At 29.7% G+C, this 16,487-nt stretch overlaps 1 protein-coding gene across 3 annotated transcripts in view; it reads left to right on the forward strand.

The window, feature by feature from the left end:
• Positions 1-16,487, forward strand: part of LOC129747452 (uncharacterized) — a 109,714-nt gene that overhangs the window by 67,347 nt on the left and 25,880 nt on the right. For 2 of the 3 annotated variants that reach the window (XM_055741687.1, XM_055741685.1), the window contains exon 5: positions 9,243-9,383. The exons of the other annotated variant lie outside the window; for it this stretch is intronic. In XM_055741687.1, coding sequence (XP_055597662.1) covers positions 9,243-9,383 — 141 coding nt within the window. The remainder of the gene's footprint in view (positions 1-9,242; positions 9,384-16,487) is intronic. 3 annotated transcript variants of the gene reach the window in all.

Consider the following 16,487-nt stretch of genomic DNA (forward strand, 5'->3'; position numbering starts at 1 on the left):
ATGCATAAGTCAAAAAATTCGCCGTCTCCGATAAAATTGTTAATGAAATTTGAATCTTCGATCGATACCAAATGGTTATGAGTGTTCTTCAATGATGTCAAAACTAGTTATATTTTTTCTATTGGTTTTTAAGGGGGGAGTAGAGTCTAAAGGGAAAAAAACACCATTTTCACGAATTTTTTTAGAGCTATCGTTCAAACAAATGTAGTCAAGTTTTTTGCATTATACAAAGCATTGTTAAAATAACATTTAGTAATTTTTTCGTAGAAAAATATTGAAAAATGAGCCGGTGACGGAGCACTTTCGAGGATGCCTTTTAGAAAACAGGATTTGCGGTGGACATTATGTATCTCAGCACAGAATCATCTGAAGTAAAAAAATCAGAGCAAAATATTTTTAATAGATGTTTTTCTGGACCACAACGATTTTATTCAACTTAAAATTTTTTTTCAAGAAATATTTGTGGCTGTTTGAAGTAAAAACTGCGATTTTTTACGAAAAAATCCGCCATTTTTTATCTGTAAAATCTCCCCAAAATAAAAAAAAAGAACATCGTTGGGGTTTGGTATTTTATATGTAGAAAATATGTTCCAAATTTGAAAAGAATCGGATAAGTAGTTTTCAAATGACGATGTCCACGGACTTTAAAAATGTGCTTTCGAGAAAAACGCGTTTGAAGTTTCTGCTCTCTCACTCTCTTGCAGTATTAGATAAGAAGAGATAAAGACCTATAATTTCTACAGTTTTGCTTCGATTGACTTGAAAATTTGACACAACATTCTTGAAATGTTTTACTATAAGAAAATAAAATAAAAAAAAATCGATTTTTTGAAAGTGTTAGACCCTACTCCCCCCTTAAACACTTCAGGTTTTTTTTTCAAGTATTAATCATAAATATATTTTTTAATTATTTACAGAACTGAATCATGCTAAAAATATTTTTAAAAAAGTTTGCTACTACCAAAATTACATTGTCCCTTTTTAAATTTATTTCGAAATTTGCAGTTTCAATTATAAATCAAAATTTTATCTCGAACTTAAAATTCGTGGGTTCTAAAGTTAGTTTTTTTAAATAGTATAGCTAGTTTTATTCAAGTTTTAATCAATTTAAACTGCAAAATTTTAAACTACAATTTTACTACGCTATGAAAAAAACAATGGGCGAATCACAATTGAATAATTTTTCTTTATCTCAAACTTTGATATGCTGTTAAATAATCCCTAAAACTGTTAAATCAAAACGATGCAACTCAATGTCCATATTTCTTTAAAACTTTTTAAGTCAGAATTCCAAATAGAGATAATTTTTTTAGGTTTTATTTTTGACACTTTTCCAGCATTGTGGCGTTCGTGTCTAAAAATAGAGATCATGATTTTCATGTTCTGCATTCAGAACTTCGAAAAGATGCAAAAACAATGCTAAATGGTTTCTCATTAGTAATTTATTACAATGTGTTGCAAAAATTGATTTCCTTGTTTGATTGACTTACAAGAATTGCATCTTTACAAATAACCACATGTTGACGACCTTGCCAAACTAAAAATTTCTGATCAAGTAGATCGTGGACTGCAGGCAAAAAACAGTGAGTATCGATAATTATCGCTTTTCGATACAGTTTTCAGTGTCTGAAAGTTAACTGTGCTTAAACTCAATTGTATAAACAACAATTATAACAACGATTCAAAAATTCAATTAGTTTTTTTTTCCAATTATTGGCCTTTTCAATACAAATAATCTTTTTAAAACTTGGCTGAAAACAGAAGACAAGTTTTTCGGAAAACGGTAGGTAGGGTCAACTGAGGTGATTATGAAAAAAGGTTATTCTTTTTTGGTCATATCTGTTCCTAATTGTTAAGGGTGCACAATCGGAATAGCGCACGGCACCCAAATTAACGAATTTCAAATCAAAATCTGTTCCAAATTATTCAGATGAATTTGAGATAATAATGAACGATGTTAAGATTCTTGTTACGTAACAATTTTTAGTGTTGGCAATGTTTCTAGATAAATCTAAACACTGCGTCTAGATAGGATTGATAGTTATTCAATATTTACCCTTAATTAGTCATGGGCAATTTTTAGGATCACAAATTAACAGGGAATCATGTCCTACAATCTCATATTTACAGATTTTTAGAAACTGCTAAAGTTATGTATAAATATAACGGTTAATTTTCAAGATCCTTATGATTATTAAATATTTAAGCATTGAAGATAAGTTTAGATAATCAAACAATGCCTAAAACATAATCATCCTGTATTTAAAAAAAACATGGGGAAATTGTAAACAATCCTCTGTGAGATAAATCTTTAGTAAAAATTTATATAACACTTGAAGATGCATTCATTACTGAATGTAAAACCTCTGGAAACAACATTTTAACTGAATCTACTGTGACGAGAGAGTTACATGATTGAACGCCCTCAGAACAGTTTCGAATATTCTCAGAGAAAGTCCTGACACACCATTTTTGAATTTTTTTTGTAAACATGACTTAAAAACCCATAACGATTTTGTGTAGGATGTTTTTTTTTTAAATAATTTTTAAGTGTTCAATGATTTGAGTGTTATGAAACAACTAAGTCAATGAAATATGCTAAAAATTTGGCTATAATTCCATAGAAAATGGGCAGTCAAAGTCTGGAAAACCTTGATTTTTTAACCGGGAAAACCGGGAAAAAACCGGGAATTTCAAAATGAAAATGTTGTGGTCACCCTGCATGTAATTTTCTTTTAAAAACGACTCAAAATACTGTATTTATCAAAACACTAGAAAATTGCGCCTTAGAGTTTGCAATAACTTTAGGGTAGTGACAAACTTTTAGAATCCTTTTTGTCTGATATACTTACAAACTGTGAAATGAAAACTCATATAATGAAAAATAGTCAACGGACCTTTCATCTTTGGGTTTTAAACAATTTTTGTATAGGGTCAGCAGGTGAAAACCTCTATTATTAAATAAGATCTGAATTGTTTTCCAAGATTGCGTTTTTTGAAAAATCATGAAAAAAAATTTTTTTTTCGGAATTTTAATTATGAAATAAATTATTAATGATAAGTTTTTATTGTTAAAATAACTTAATACTTAATTTTCTTGCTAAGGAAAGTTATTTTGGAAATATATTTTATTGGTTTGGTGTTAAACATTATTTATATTGAAGATACTAAAAAAACCAAGATTCATACTCAAATCTTAATGTATCGAGTTTACAAGAGTTGAAAATAAATCTTATTCGAACCCCAAACCTAATCTTTTACGTTTATTCCTCAATATTTGATACATTTTTTCCAATGTTTTTCTTTCGAATGAGGTCTTCAAGATCCCTTATTTATTTTTTAAAGCTTAAATAAACTGGAAAGTAATGAATAACTTTTAAATAAATCAACTCAACCCGAAAAGTGAGATACTCTTAGTATTACATATTTTTATGTTTTTGTTTATGTATGCATTTTTCAAGCAAAAATGTTACTGGAAAAATTTGGTCACCAAAACCTCCTCCATGAGGCAGTTCATCCTACGGTCGTATCTTCAACTATAAGTCAAATCGGTTAACAGCATTCAGAAAAGTTGTAAAATAAATCATAACCTTCAATGTTAAAATGGAAAAAATAATTCAATGTATGGCAAGAAATAGTTTCAATTTTTTTAAATTACATTTTCCAAAAAAACTGGATTTTATTTTTTAAAGCATTTCATCTCTGATACTTAGAATAAATGAACCGAAATTTCTGAATGCTTGATAGAATGAAGGATAGTCGAAAGATTCCAAATCAATTTTTGTTTGTCATTGTAATTTGTAAGTTTATCAGTTATCAATGATTAATTTTACTCAAAAATGGTTTATTAGAAAATTTCTAAACGATAAATTACAAAAACTAGACGTTATAGACTAAATCTGGCAAATGATTGTAATTCTAGGCGCAAATATCTTTCAAAAACAGTTACTGAAACAAAGTCACCAAAAATGTATTTCCCCTGTTTGTTTGTTTTGTAATTTTATTTGTGTTTTTAAAGGCTTTTTACTCCGTGTCTTAGAGATTATCCAAAATGGAAGTAGACTATCCCTAGCTGGATTCAAAATCCAATGTGATTTTAAAGTCGCTAGTAAAATCATTAATTGGACGATATTGATTGATTCTAGTCGTAGCACCTGGTTTTGATGTTTACCATCTTTCAAACCTAACAAGTGTGGAAAAAAATGAATCAAATTGATGGACTTGAGATGATTTATCAAGTATTTTGTCTAAGCCTTGAGTTAACATATTGACTCTCGAATAGCTTTCGTTATTCAACATAATTTGATTGGAAATTTTAAATTGTTATATAGTTCAGTGGTTTTTGAACTTTTTCCACTTACCGTCCCCTTTTGCAAAATTCGCTCGAGCTCAACGCCCCCTTGAGCGAATTTTTAGAAAATCTTAAAAAACAAAATGAAGATCTGGACCGTTAAGAATTCATGAGCTTTTGGTATTATTTTGTTGGAAGAGAAAATGCTAAATTGATTCAAATTTTTATTTATCAAAAACTACAACTTGAAAAATAATTGGTTTGTTATGAAAATAAAATAAATATCCTAAATTTTCAAAAGAAAAATCTATATTTGTCATCATTAATAACTGTCAAGTCTGTAAATAGTAGTATTATTCATAAATTGCATAACTAAATATTCTTGAAACTTGAAATCATAGCTTGAATCCGGTTCAAAGTTAAACGCAATTCAAGGGCTTAAAACTTCAAAATATATTCCAATAAATACATTCCGGCAATGTTATTGATCAGAACCTATAATATTTATTCTCTTAAGTAAGAAGTCAGAATTTTTTCATTTTTTTCTTTCCAAGAAATTTATGACTAAATCACAGATGACACTTTTTTAAAGATCTGTTTCGAATGGTTTTTTTGGCTCAACAAATTTTTGAGACAATTAATTTTAAAGAATAACAAGCATTGTAATCAAAAATTAATAGTATAACTCAAAATCATCTTACAAACGACTATAATCGAAACAAAAAAAAAATCTTACAAAACCAGATCAACGTACATATAGAGCGTATACAGAATGTGGGACTTTTACAAAAAATGTTAGCAATTGGGATACATAAACAGATTTAACAGCTCTGTGAAATTATAGATATTTTTGTCTTAAACCTGGCATTAATTTTATGAATATTTCAGTGACGTAATGTTGTCATTTCAAATCTACGTTCTAAAATTATTAAATTTTAGAAAATTTGAATTTTAATATGACCTCACCGCTCCCTGGTGATATCACAGAAAAATCAGCAATTTCACAAAGTTTTGAGAAAACTTTCATCACAGAATCTGTGTCACAGATCACAGATTTTTGAAAAACCTTTAATTTTTTTTTGTTGGAGAAACTTTCAGCCTTTTGCTGGTCCGTAACCTCTTCTAAAACTTTAAATTTTGTATAAATCGGTTGAGAAACAAGAAAAATATAGCAGTTTTAGTGACGAGCGTCAAAAAGGCACTCTAAAATGATACTGAGTTAAAATTTCTTAGACGGATGAGGTTAAATTGTCCAAAGTTAGCCCCTGTCGAAAACTAAGTTCTTTACCCAAGTATATAATCAATTTAACAAAAAAAAAAGAATTTAAAGAACATTTTGATATTTTTTCCTCTATTTTACTTCAAAATATCTTGTAAATTCTAAACGCTTTTGTCAAGAACCCAAATTCAATTTTTGAAATGTAGATATTAGTTTTTTTTTATTCGAATGTCTTTTATCTATCTTCTCTACAAAACGAAATAATGAGTATGTGAAAAATAAGATTTTGGAATCAAGCATCATGTTTTCAGCTTTCACATCAAACGTAGAGAGGAATCTCATTGAATATTCGTATTCTTAAACAGAATTACAGAACTATTTCAATCTGATCAATATGGAAATTAAAATATTTTTAACTTAAGATAATTACAGAAAAAAATTAAAAATTACAGTAATATCATTGATTTCATTGAGTTCTTTGGACAATTCGACACATGATTGGATCAGAATGATTTGAATCAAACCCACCCATTAATTTCATTTGAAATTATCAAAAATTCAAAAATCGTTATCATTGATATCAATTCTAAACTCCAATGAACAGCTCAAATTCAATAAACAAAAGTGGATATTTGATTTTCTTATCTCAGTTGTTCTTCCTATAATGTGGTCTTATCTTAAAAACATCTTCGTTCTTCTACAAATTTCATCAAATGTTTTAAAAAAGTTTTATACAGTTTCACAAAGAATTTTAGACATTTTCTGTCGCAGCCCGTGGCATAGAGGATAGCCCTCAAGTCTTATAAGCCAACGCAAATGAGATCCAATCCCGGTCTCGGCAAACATAGTACATTTTCTGAGGGTTGCTGATTTTAGCATTTGTTCTGCAAGCCATCATATCATCAATAGATGTATGCTTAAGTAAATATAAGATAAGATATCCATTTATTTTTTTTTAACAAAAACATTATCTGTGCGGAGACACAGATCCTCTAACATGCCTGCAAACATTATTTCGGTTCCATTTCGTTTTTCGGATTCGATTGATATTCATTGCTTCCCAAACGTTGATTAAACATATATTTTTTTTTATTTTAAACTTTGTTTCTTTTACCAAGCTCTTGAAAAATAATTTAAACCAAGATTTCTAGATTGATTGGGTTGTTCGAGTCAATTTCTGAAGGCTCATTTATTTTTTAGCAATTTGGATTGAGCCAAATTATTTTGATTCCAAAACCAAATGTTGAGTTACAATAAAATTTAGAATAAATCATTTTTTCAAACTAGAATCAAATATAGAAATTCGAAATCATTAATTTTCATCTTGAATTGGAAATTAATTTTTTATATCCTCAAGATGTAAACTATTAAACACTTGAAATAAACAAATCTGAAGGTAATTTTCCGTGTACTATAACAGTAGAGCAGAAAACACAATCAGGAATTTGAATTCTAATGCAGAATCAACTGCGTGAATAAGTCGATAAAAATAAAGAAATATTTTTATATGTCTTTTAATTTCAGTTATATTTAGTTTTTTCATACTGATATGATAAAAAAAAATCGTATAAAGAATATATTACCACGAAATCGAACTATGTTTGTACAAAAAAAACTTGTGATATCTAAAATTTTGTCGAAATTTCAGCTTTGAGGTATGTTTATCATCAGCTCATCCACTGTCAATCAAAAAATACGAAAATATTGCCAATAGAACTGAAATATTTCTCAAATCATAAATATGCGCATTTAGTCCGCCTGGTTTTGAAAATAGGCTATTATGACTACTTTTATTATAAAATTCTTTTCCCAAAAACTGTAGGGGAGAATGAGGACACTTGATCCCTGGGGATACTTGATTCCTTCGCTATATCTCGAAACTGGAATGCCTTACAAAGATCAAATGTTAGAGAAAAATGTGCCAAAATAAGCAAAATAACAATGCTTGCAGTTTAAATTTTTTTAACAAAATAAATGTTTGAGTAATTGAACTTTGTTTGAAAAATTTCACAAAATGTAACTTGAAGATCTTTTTTCATCACTTTAAAATGTTCCTCACATGGGAAATTTATGAAAAAAAAATTGTTCCAATGTAATAATCGTTCGAGCGTAAAATGAACTTCATAGTGCCATGTTTTCAAAGCAAGGGAAAACTCTCCATTTTTTTCAGAAAAAGTTTTCTAAAATGTTGATTATGGGAACAATTGATCCCTTATCCATATTTATCCAAAAACTAATATTTATCAAACAATTGTCTGAAGAAAAGAGCAAATATAATTAATTTTCTGGGGCTTGTGATATAACTCAGTTGGCAAGTCTGTTGTCTCCTGAGCCGATGTCCGCGAGTTCGAGCCCAAGAGTAAATATCGAACACAGTTGTACCGGATAAGTTTTTCAATAACGATCCGCCAACTGTTACGTTGATAAAGTCGCGAATGCCATAAAGATGGAAAAACGACTATAATCGAAACAAAAAAAAAATTAATTTTCTCTTAATTTTAAAAAATAGCGCCTTTAAGTATGCAATGTTATTAGCGTTGAGACAAAGTTATAGAATTTTCTTCTTATGTCTGCTATAAATTGTGAAATGAGAACAAACATGACCAAAATAGTAAATTAACATTCTATCTTGAGGTTTTGATTGGTTTTTATACAAGGATTAGGGCTTCCTGAATAAAAGATCAAGTCTCCTTCAATAGGTGATCAAGTCTCCCCTAACTTCAGAAAAATCGCAATTTTTTTACTCCCATGAAAATGCTTCTAGTTCATCAACGGGTCCAAGAATCGTTCTAATTTTTGGAGCATAGAAGCTTTTTTTAAGTTACAAGCTGTCAGAAAATGTCAAAGACGGCGAGTTCCTATTTTTGTCCAAAAAGATATGGTGAAAATAAGAAAAGGGGATCAAGTATCCCCACTCTCCCCTAAAAGATTTTTACATAAAAATTGCTGCAATGTAAAGAAAACAGACGTCTGCTCATAAGCATATAGTTTTCAGACAGCTATGTATTGTAATATTGGAGAAAATATGAATTATCCTTAGTATGCGCATTTAGCCCGCCTCTCCCCTAAGCAAATTCGGGCAAACAGTTAAAAGTCTCCCTGACCAAGCTTCATACTTTTAGAAATTTCTCAATTCCATATAAAATTTAAGGTAGAGTAATCCTCATACATCTTCAATAGCATAAAATTTGTAATTTTATTGAATTACCCATTTGGAATATAAGAAGCACTGATTTGAGTTTTATAAATTTCATACAATTTTCATCAATTATTAGTACCAAAAACTTGCCATAAATAAGTCGCAAGGATTTTGAATAAACAATATTCAAAACCTGTCACCTCATAAAATAAACCACTTCACTTTTAGACCATTTTTCTATGTACTTATTATGTTATTTTCTTAAGTTTTTAATCATCATTTGCTTGAATTGTCGTATTTTAGCCAAAAAAAAAACCTACCAACATCATGATTTATCACTTAAAAACAATTATCTACAGAATACCCTTGTTAGTGAAAGTCTGATTACTCTAGTTCATGATTGTTTTTGTCTGTATCTTTTTTGTCCACCCCACCGCAAAAACCTGTCACCAATATCAACCAAATCAACAAAATCAACCGATCAACGATTTTTGGTTTATCGTAAAAAAAAAACCCCATCCACAAACGAATGGATTTCTCGAAAAACTTTTTATAAAAATCGATAAAAATATTCAAAACCATAACAAAATCAGAAGCGGCCACCACGACGATGACGACGACGACGATGCCCAGCTTCTCACTTCCGCCGGATCAGCAGTCGCCCGGATCGGCCACCCTCGAAGATGTCCTCGCGTCGCTCCTCGGGCTGCCGGCCGAATCGCACAGGTCCTCAGGTATGAACCTGTAAGTTTTACTTCAACTATCAATGGACATGCCCCAGACCCTCGACACCCCCGACCCAATTCAATCGACCTCTCTGTCTAACGCTGTTTCTGTAATCTTCGTTTTGGTCACAATCAATTGTGAGAATGAATTTCGTTGCATCCCGTTTGATTACAGCTGGATTGAGAAAAAAAAACATTCAAACTTCTTACAGTAGAATAGCTTGAAAGTGTTTCTTTCTATTCCGTAGTCAGTGTTGTGTTACATGTTGTAACTTATAGTTTTCTAGTATTAAATACCAAACAGAAACAAAAAAAAAAACAATGTATTGCTATCGACCAATGTTAGTCTAGAATATAAAAATTGAATTTCAAAAAAAATAACATAAGAATAAGAAATAAAAGTTAAAAAATAATATCTAAACACTACGCAAAAGACTTACGAAAATGAATGTCAATCTTTGTACCCTTTGAGCGCCTGTTATCCTCTGATTGAGTAGATCTAGAACATGTTTTGGATTGAAACTTTCTTCCTGTTACTTACCTTAAGTCAAAACAACAGCTAGTTTTACCAGATATCACCCCAAAGTTTTTCTATTTTATTACCATCAATATCTATAGGTCTTCGTTTGGCTTGTGGTTATGTTTTTTGTTCTATTTGCACGCAAATATTTTTTTTTCAGTTAAGTTATTCGAATTCCATAACACATATGCAAAAAAGAATCTTGTAGAAAATTTTAAATGAAAAAATAATTCAGGGATATCTAAAACCATGTTTAAAAACCAGTTCCACTCTACCGAAAATTTAGCAATTTGTGAATTGTGGTTAGGAAAATTAATTGGCTTCTAAAATTTGTGCCATAGATAATTCTCAAAGTAGCAAAGTTGATGGGACGTAGTCCGAGATAATATTAATTTCTCATGAGAAGGGAACACGTGACACACAAATTTCAAAAAGGGAAAATCTAATGGAAACCAAAAAAGTCCTCACTTCTAGAATTCAATCGCTGGTTTTCATGGACTTTGGTGTCTTCTCTTGAAAATAATCTTTAAAGGTATGAGATTTGTAACAGCGAATATTCAATTCTTTTGCTTTCAAGTGAGTTAAAAATTGTGTAAGACGGACACCCAAATTTTTAGGATTCTAATATTCCGATTATTCTTATAGCTGTTTTCGTGAAAATAGAAAGTTTTGGTTTCATGCATTCTTTCTTCTCATAAGCATTGGTAAATTTCCATCGTTATGTGTATTTTTTTTTCATATTCTAAATGATTTCAAATTTCAGAGTTTTTATAGCTCGGATGAAACGAACGCTTGGGGTGGGGAAGACGGACACTGCACAGTGGTCCAGGACGGAAATTTATTGTGACATAATACTATAAGAGATATATAAACGGTGTGTTCAGCAAAAATACTCAACGGACTATGCGCTTCGATAATCTTTAATTTAATGTAAGGACGAGTCATTTTTGCATGATTTACACAGAAAAACTTTTTGAGAAAGCGAATAGAGGAGGGGAGGGGTGCTGTTGTAAATTCAATATTTGCTGTACCCTGCTTCTCCCCCTCCCTTGAAATTCATGCATTTCAAAATCAGAGGTTTTATTTCTGAAATATATGAAATAAGAGAAGAATAGAAGACATTTTAACAAATTTTCTTCAAATTTCAACAGTTTGCGTATCTATGATATGCACAGCAAAAAAAAATATAGATAAAATTATATTTTTTGTAATTCGTTTATGTGATGATTTAAAAATAAGCACTTTATGAACTCTTGGATTTTTGATGTTGATGACATTTTTCGAATGAAAATGATACACACATTTTCGGAGAAGAAAATATGGAGAAAAAAAAATTTAAGTTACCCACAATATTTTTCCTGAGCTTTTCCATACGAGCGCTAGGCTCACAACAAAATGTTAATGCTCCTTACTATGCAACTACACATTTGAAAACCCAAACATTTAAGAAATGTGTTTGGTGAAAATAGCTATGAATTCGAAACTGATTGTAAAATTCTGGCAGTTTTTTATTTTCAAATGCTTTTTGCTGAATGATGCAATTCTAAATATAGTTTTGTTATTATCAATTCTGATTTCGATTCTAATTAAAATTAGAATTAAAATAATGATTTGAAAATTTCTTAATGTAATTTTTTTGAATTTCATAACTAATTTTTAATTATGGTAAATTAAGGGTAAAAGAAATTCGTGCATAAGAAATAGAACTTTTATTCAAACCTTATTTATTATTTTTCAATCTATTCAGGAAATTTAAATTTCAGTTTGGATACTCAATTAGAAGATCTTATTTTTTTTAAATTTTATATTCGAAGGTAATATTATTTTATTTTCCCTCGAATTTGAACATATCGTGAAATACACAAAATATCGTAATAGAGAACCTCATGTTCCTCGAAAATATATTCAAAAATGGATATCAAAACGACATTAACATTTTCTTCACATGATGATTGAAAGCATATTGTGAATTGTATAGTAAAACTATATTTTCATAATTATATTGTATTTTGGTCTCAGAACAACTTCCACATTACTAATTTTTTCCATGATATTATTTGCCGATTATAAAAATAAGCTCGATTTTACAACCTTCTTAATTTAAAAAAAAAAATTGTCATCTTTCTAGAATTTAAAAAAAAATGAAAAATTTGGAACTTTGGAACTTTGGAAGTTTGGAAGCATACAGTAGATAAATAAACAATAAGTGAACTCTAAACTCTGAATGACACAGCAAAAGAAATTTGATGAAATTCGGCCCAAGATTTGCTAACTTTAGCTATAGAAATTCGAGCAAAAACCGAAACCGGAAACTTATTTTGAAGGGGTTTTTTGACCCCCCTCCCTCTCAGGATCGCGCATGCATGTTTTCGAAGCATTTGTATGAAATCCACATTTTTCTGTCGGAGAACAAATTTGTATCTGGAGGTGTTCTTTAGTCATAAGGAATTTTTTTGAGCAAAAACTTGTACTTTTTATACTGTCATATCTCGGATTGGTGCAAATCAGAAACATAATTTTCGGCATAATTTAGTTCAAATATCGTATATTTGATTGTGAAATCATGAAAGATATGTTATTTATTAAGCTCGAGAAAAAAAAACATAAATTTGATTAATTTTCAATACAAATTCAAACATTTAAAGACCGTTTGAATAAGGGACATCCTAATTTTTCGTGCAATAGTCAAAAGACAATAACAAAACGTTGAAAATTCGACTTTTGCCAGAGAAATGGGGATGTGTGAATTTGTGTTGAAAATTAACAAATTTTAGAAATTTTCTGTCATTTTACAAAAATAACCTTTCTTCCCATAACTAAATTATGCCGTCGTTAAACTTTTTTTTGCACCAATCGGAGATATGACAGTGTAAAAAGTAAAATTAGGTAATCCCTTATAAATACCGAACACTTCAAGATACATGTTTGCTTTCTGAGAGAAAAATGTGCATATTCGAACTTCATACAAATGCTTTGGAAACATTTTTCCAGAATTCATTTAAGAATCTTAGGGCCAGAATACTGGTTTTTTTGAAACACCCTATCTTTTTAATATTAAAAAAAATCATTTCTCGCTCACGAATTGTCATATGTATGCCCGGTAGTTTTGCTTAAAAAACCGTTGGCTACAACTTTGTAGAAGACAATTTTGCTTTATCTGTTTAATCATGAAAATATAGCACGTCCCAATATAAAATTTACCTAAGATAATTGAAGCGCGAGGTTTGATGAGCAATTTCGCTGAAAGCACCATATGTCTATCTCTTATAGTATCTTCGTAATTAATTTTGTCACGATAAAGTTCCGTCCTGGACCACTGTGCTCTGCTTGAATGAGAAAATAATTACATGGGAAATTTATGACCATGAGCCCATTTTTGTGCATTTTCGTTTAGAGAATATTGAGGACACATGGAGAAAAAGTCCGGAAATTAAATTCAATTTGGTTTAATTAAAAAATCGTTTTTATTTTCGAACTCGAGAAAAAGTGAATTCTCAAATGACGAATTCTTTTAGTATATGCCCAGCATTGGAATAAACTCAAAAATTGATATAAAATTGATGTAGGGGAGGATGAGGATCATTAATCCCCGGGGATACTTGATTTTTTTCGCTAAATTTCGAAACCAGAATGTCTTACAAAGATCGAATTTTCTAGAGAAATGTGCTTATCAGAACAAAACAATAATGCTGTTATCTCAACAAATTTTCAAAAATTTAACTATTGAGTAATTAAACTTAATTTGAAAAATTGAACAAAATGTGACTTGAAGATCTTTTTGGATGACTTAAAAATGTTCCCCACATGAAAAATTTATAACTTAAATGTTTGTTCCAATTAGACAATCGTTAAAAGATAATATGAACTTCACAATCCCAAATTTTCAACGACATGGTCAACCCTAAATTTTTGTTAAGAAAAAGTTTTCCAAAAATTATGATATGGGTTCAACTTTTCCATAGAGTCCAAAAGATATGTTTTCCTGAATATATCTTGTTCATTTCTTAGCACGAAATTACTTCTATTTATCCAACAGCTAAAATTAATCCTGTAGCTAACTGATAAAAAGGACTCAAAAAGTGCTTTTATCTTAAACTCAGTAGAAGAAAAACATTTAGAATACTCTTTGTCTGACAATTACGAAGTGTGAAACGAAAACTCATGGTAAAAAATAGTCAATAGTTCAAGTATCTTTGGATTTTGCTTGATTTTTGACAAGCGTTAGCACTCCTTGAATAAAGGATCAAGCTTCCTTCAGTAAATGATCAAGTCTCGTTTTACTTAAAATATATCACCATTTTTTTCGTCTCACGAAAATGCTTCTAGTTCATTGATGAGTTCATTTATCGTTCTAATTTTTGGAGCATGTAAACTTCAGACTTCACGCTGTCACAAAATGCAAAAGACGGCGAGTTGATATTTTTTTTCCAAAAAGATATGATGAAAATAAGAAAAGGGAATCAAGTATCCCCATTCTCACCTAACATTTACGCAAGATCTTAGAAAAATGCTCCTTCAAGTATGCAATGGCCATCAGGTAGAAGTCAATGATATTTGAATTTTGTTTGTCTGACAATTACATGTGAAATAAGAACTTATGGTTAAAAATAGTCAACGAACATTTTATATTCGAATTTTGCTTGATGTTTGCCAAGGCTTTGGGCTCCTTGACTAAAGGATCAAGTCTCCTTAAACTTAAAAAATATCACTTTTTTTTCGTCTCCCAAAAATGCTTCTAGTTTATCGGTGGGTTCATTTTTCGTTCTAACTTTTGGAGCATGTAAACTTGAGACTTCACGCTGTCACAAAATGTAAAAGACGACGGAATTAAGTATCCCCCTTCTCACCTTATATTTTCAACAAGATCTACACTAATTTTTGAGATAAAATTTCTACTGATAGTCAACTGTTAAAGAAAGAGCTAGAAAATCTTACTGTTTCGGAAAAATTAATGATCCTACATTATGATTTTTTTGTTCCAATCCTGGAGATTTTAACGCAATAACTGTTTTTATTGTCCAAAATAATGCAAGAAACACCTAACATTTTCGAATGATCATTGTCAAGATTTAAATTAAAATTGAGTTAAAGTTCAGAGCTGGTAACTTAAAATTTCAGTTTTAACTCAAACAGAAATTTAAAATTCAACTTTAGAACACATAAACAAGAAATTTCAATAATAACATAAATTGAAATTTCACATTCTGGGCTCTACACAAGGCAAAAAAAGCTTTTTTAAGTATTAGGGAAACATTTTAAAATTTTCATAAGTTAAATCCATGAAATCAAAATTGAAAGTTCTGAATTTGAAACCAAGTGAACGGTATTCAAAACCTTTCAATCTATAATCTTTTTTAAATCTCAATTCCTAGCTTTGGATTTTAATACAGAGCTTAATTTTATAAATTCAAAGAAGTTCATCTATCTACGGAGCCCAGCTTAAATTAATAAAGCTATCATGTGACAAACAAAAATTAGGTTTTGCTAGATTTGTGAGGTCTATATTTGATAAATAATTAAATTTTGACATGGTTATGGCTTTTGTACTGATTGCATTTCAAAAGTTCTTTCCTTTTTCTAGAATTTACTTTGCATGAACTGTTGCACATTAATTCTAACAATAATTTAACACTTGCTTCATATTTAGCACCGTTTTTTTGTTAGGTTCTTATGAAATCATTAAAAAAAAAATTAATCATCAAATGACCCTTGTTTTATTTTTTGGTTAAGAACTAAGAAACTGAAAGGTAACCGCAAACACAAAGGTTTTCGTGTCAACTTTTTTATGTACTTACGTGTAAAATCAAAGGTTTATAAGAGAGATAATTTCATAAATGATATTAAGCATTTTCCGTATGAATTTCTGATCAAATATTGAAGTTTTTAAAATTCAAGAATGCTAGTTCTAGAACATAACATATTTTTCTGTGTTTGAAAACAACAAAAAAGCCTTTGAAACTTTGGAAGTTGATTAATGTTAATATTATTTGAATGCAGTTTTCATAGTCTGTCATCCATTTTAAGTGTATTTCATTCCTGCGTTTAGCTATGGTGTTTTTCTTCTTTTTAATAAAACAGATTATTCACAATCAGATTCAAGTGGTTAATCAAGTTCATTTTTCAAAGAAAAATACTACCAGTTAAAAAAAAACATGAACCATGAAGTTTGCATATCCCAAATAATATATCTTAGGAAAAATCATAATTCATTGATTAAGGTTCAGTTATCTTTGTGCATATCTCAGAGTTAATTTAATATTAGCTTCAGTAAGATACAATAAGATCAGAATGATTCAATGAATGCAGAAACACTGTGATGATACGCTTATTAAAATTTACTGTTCGTGTAGGTTAGCATCGATAGAAATCGAAAAAAAAGATCCAATTGTTATCACCACACACCCATAAACATAGAAACTTAACAAAACTATGCTGAAAGAGCTGTTGAGACATAAAAAAGGCGCAATAATAATCCAATATACATAGTTTGTAGTAGCTTAAATAATGAAAATGTCAATAAACCGAAATGCATAATAATAATCAAACTAATACATTTTAAATTATTTATTACGAAGTTTCAATTGATGTTTTAA

The sequence above is a fragment of the Uranotaenia lowii genome, chromosome 2 (assembly GCF_029784155.1).
Source record: "Uranotaenia lowii strain MFRU-FL chromosome 2, ASM2978415v1, whole genome shotgun sequence".
Lineage (NCBI taxonomy): Eukaryota > Metazoa > Arthropoda > Insecta > Diptera > Culicidae > Uranotaenia > Uranotaenia lowii.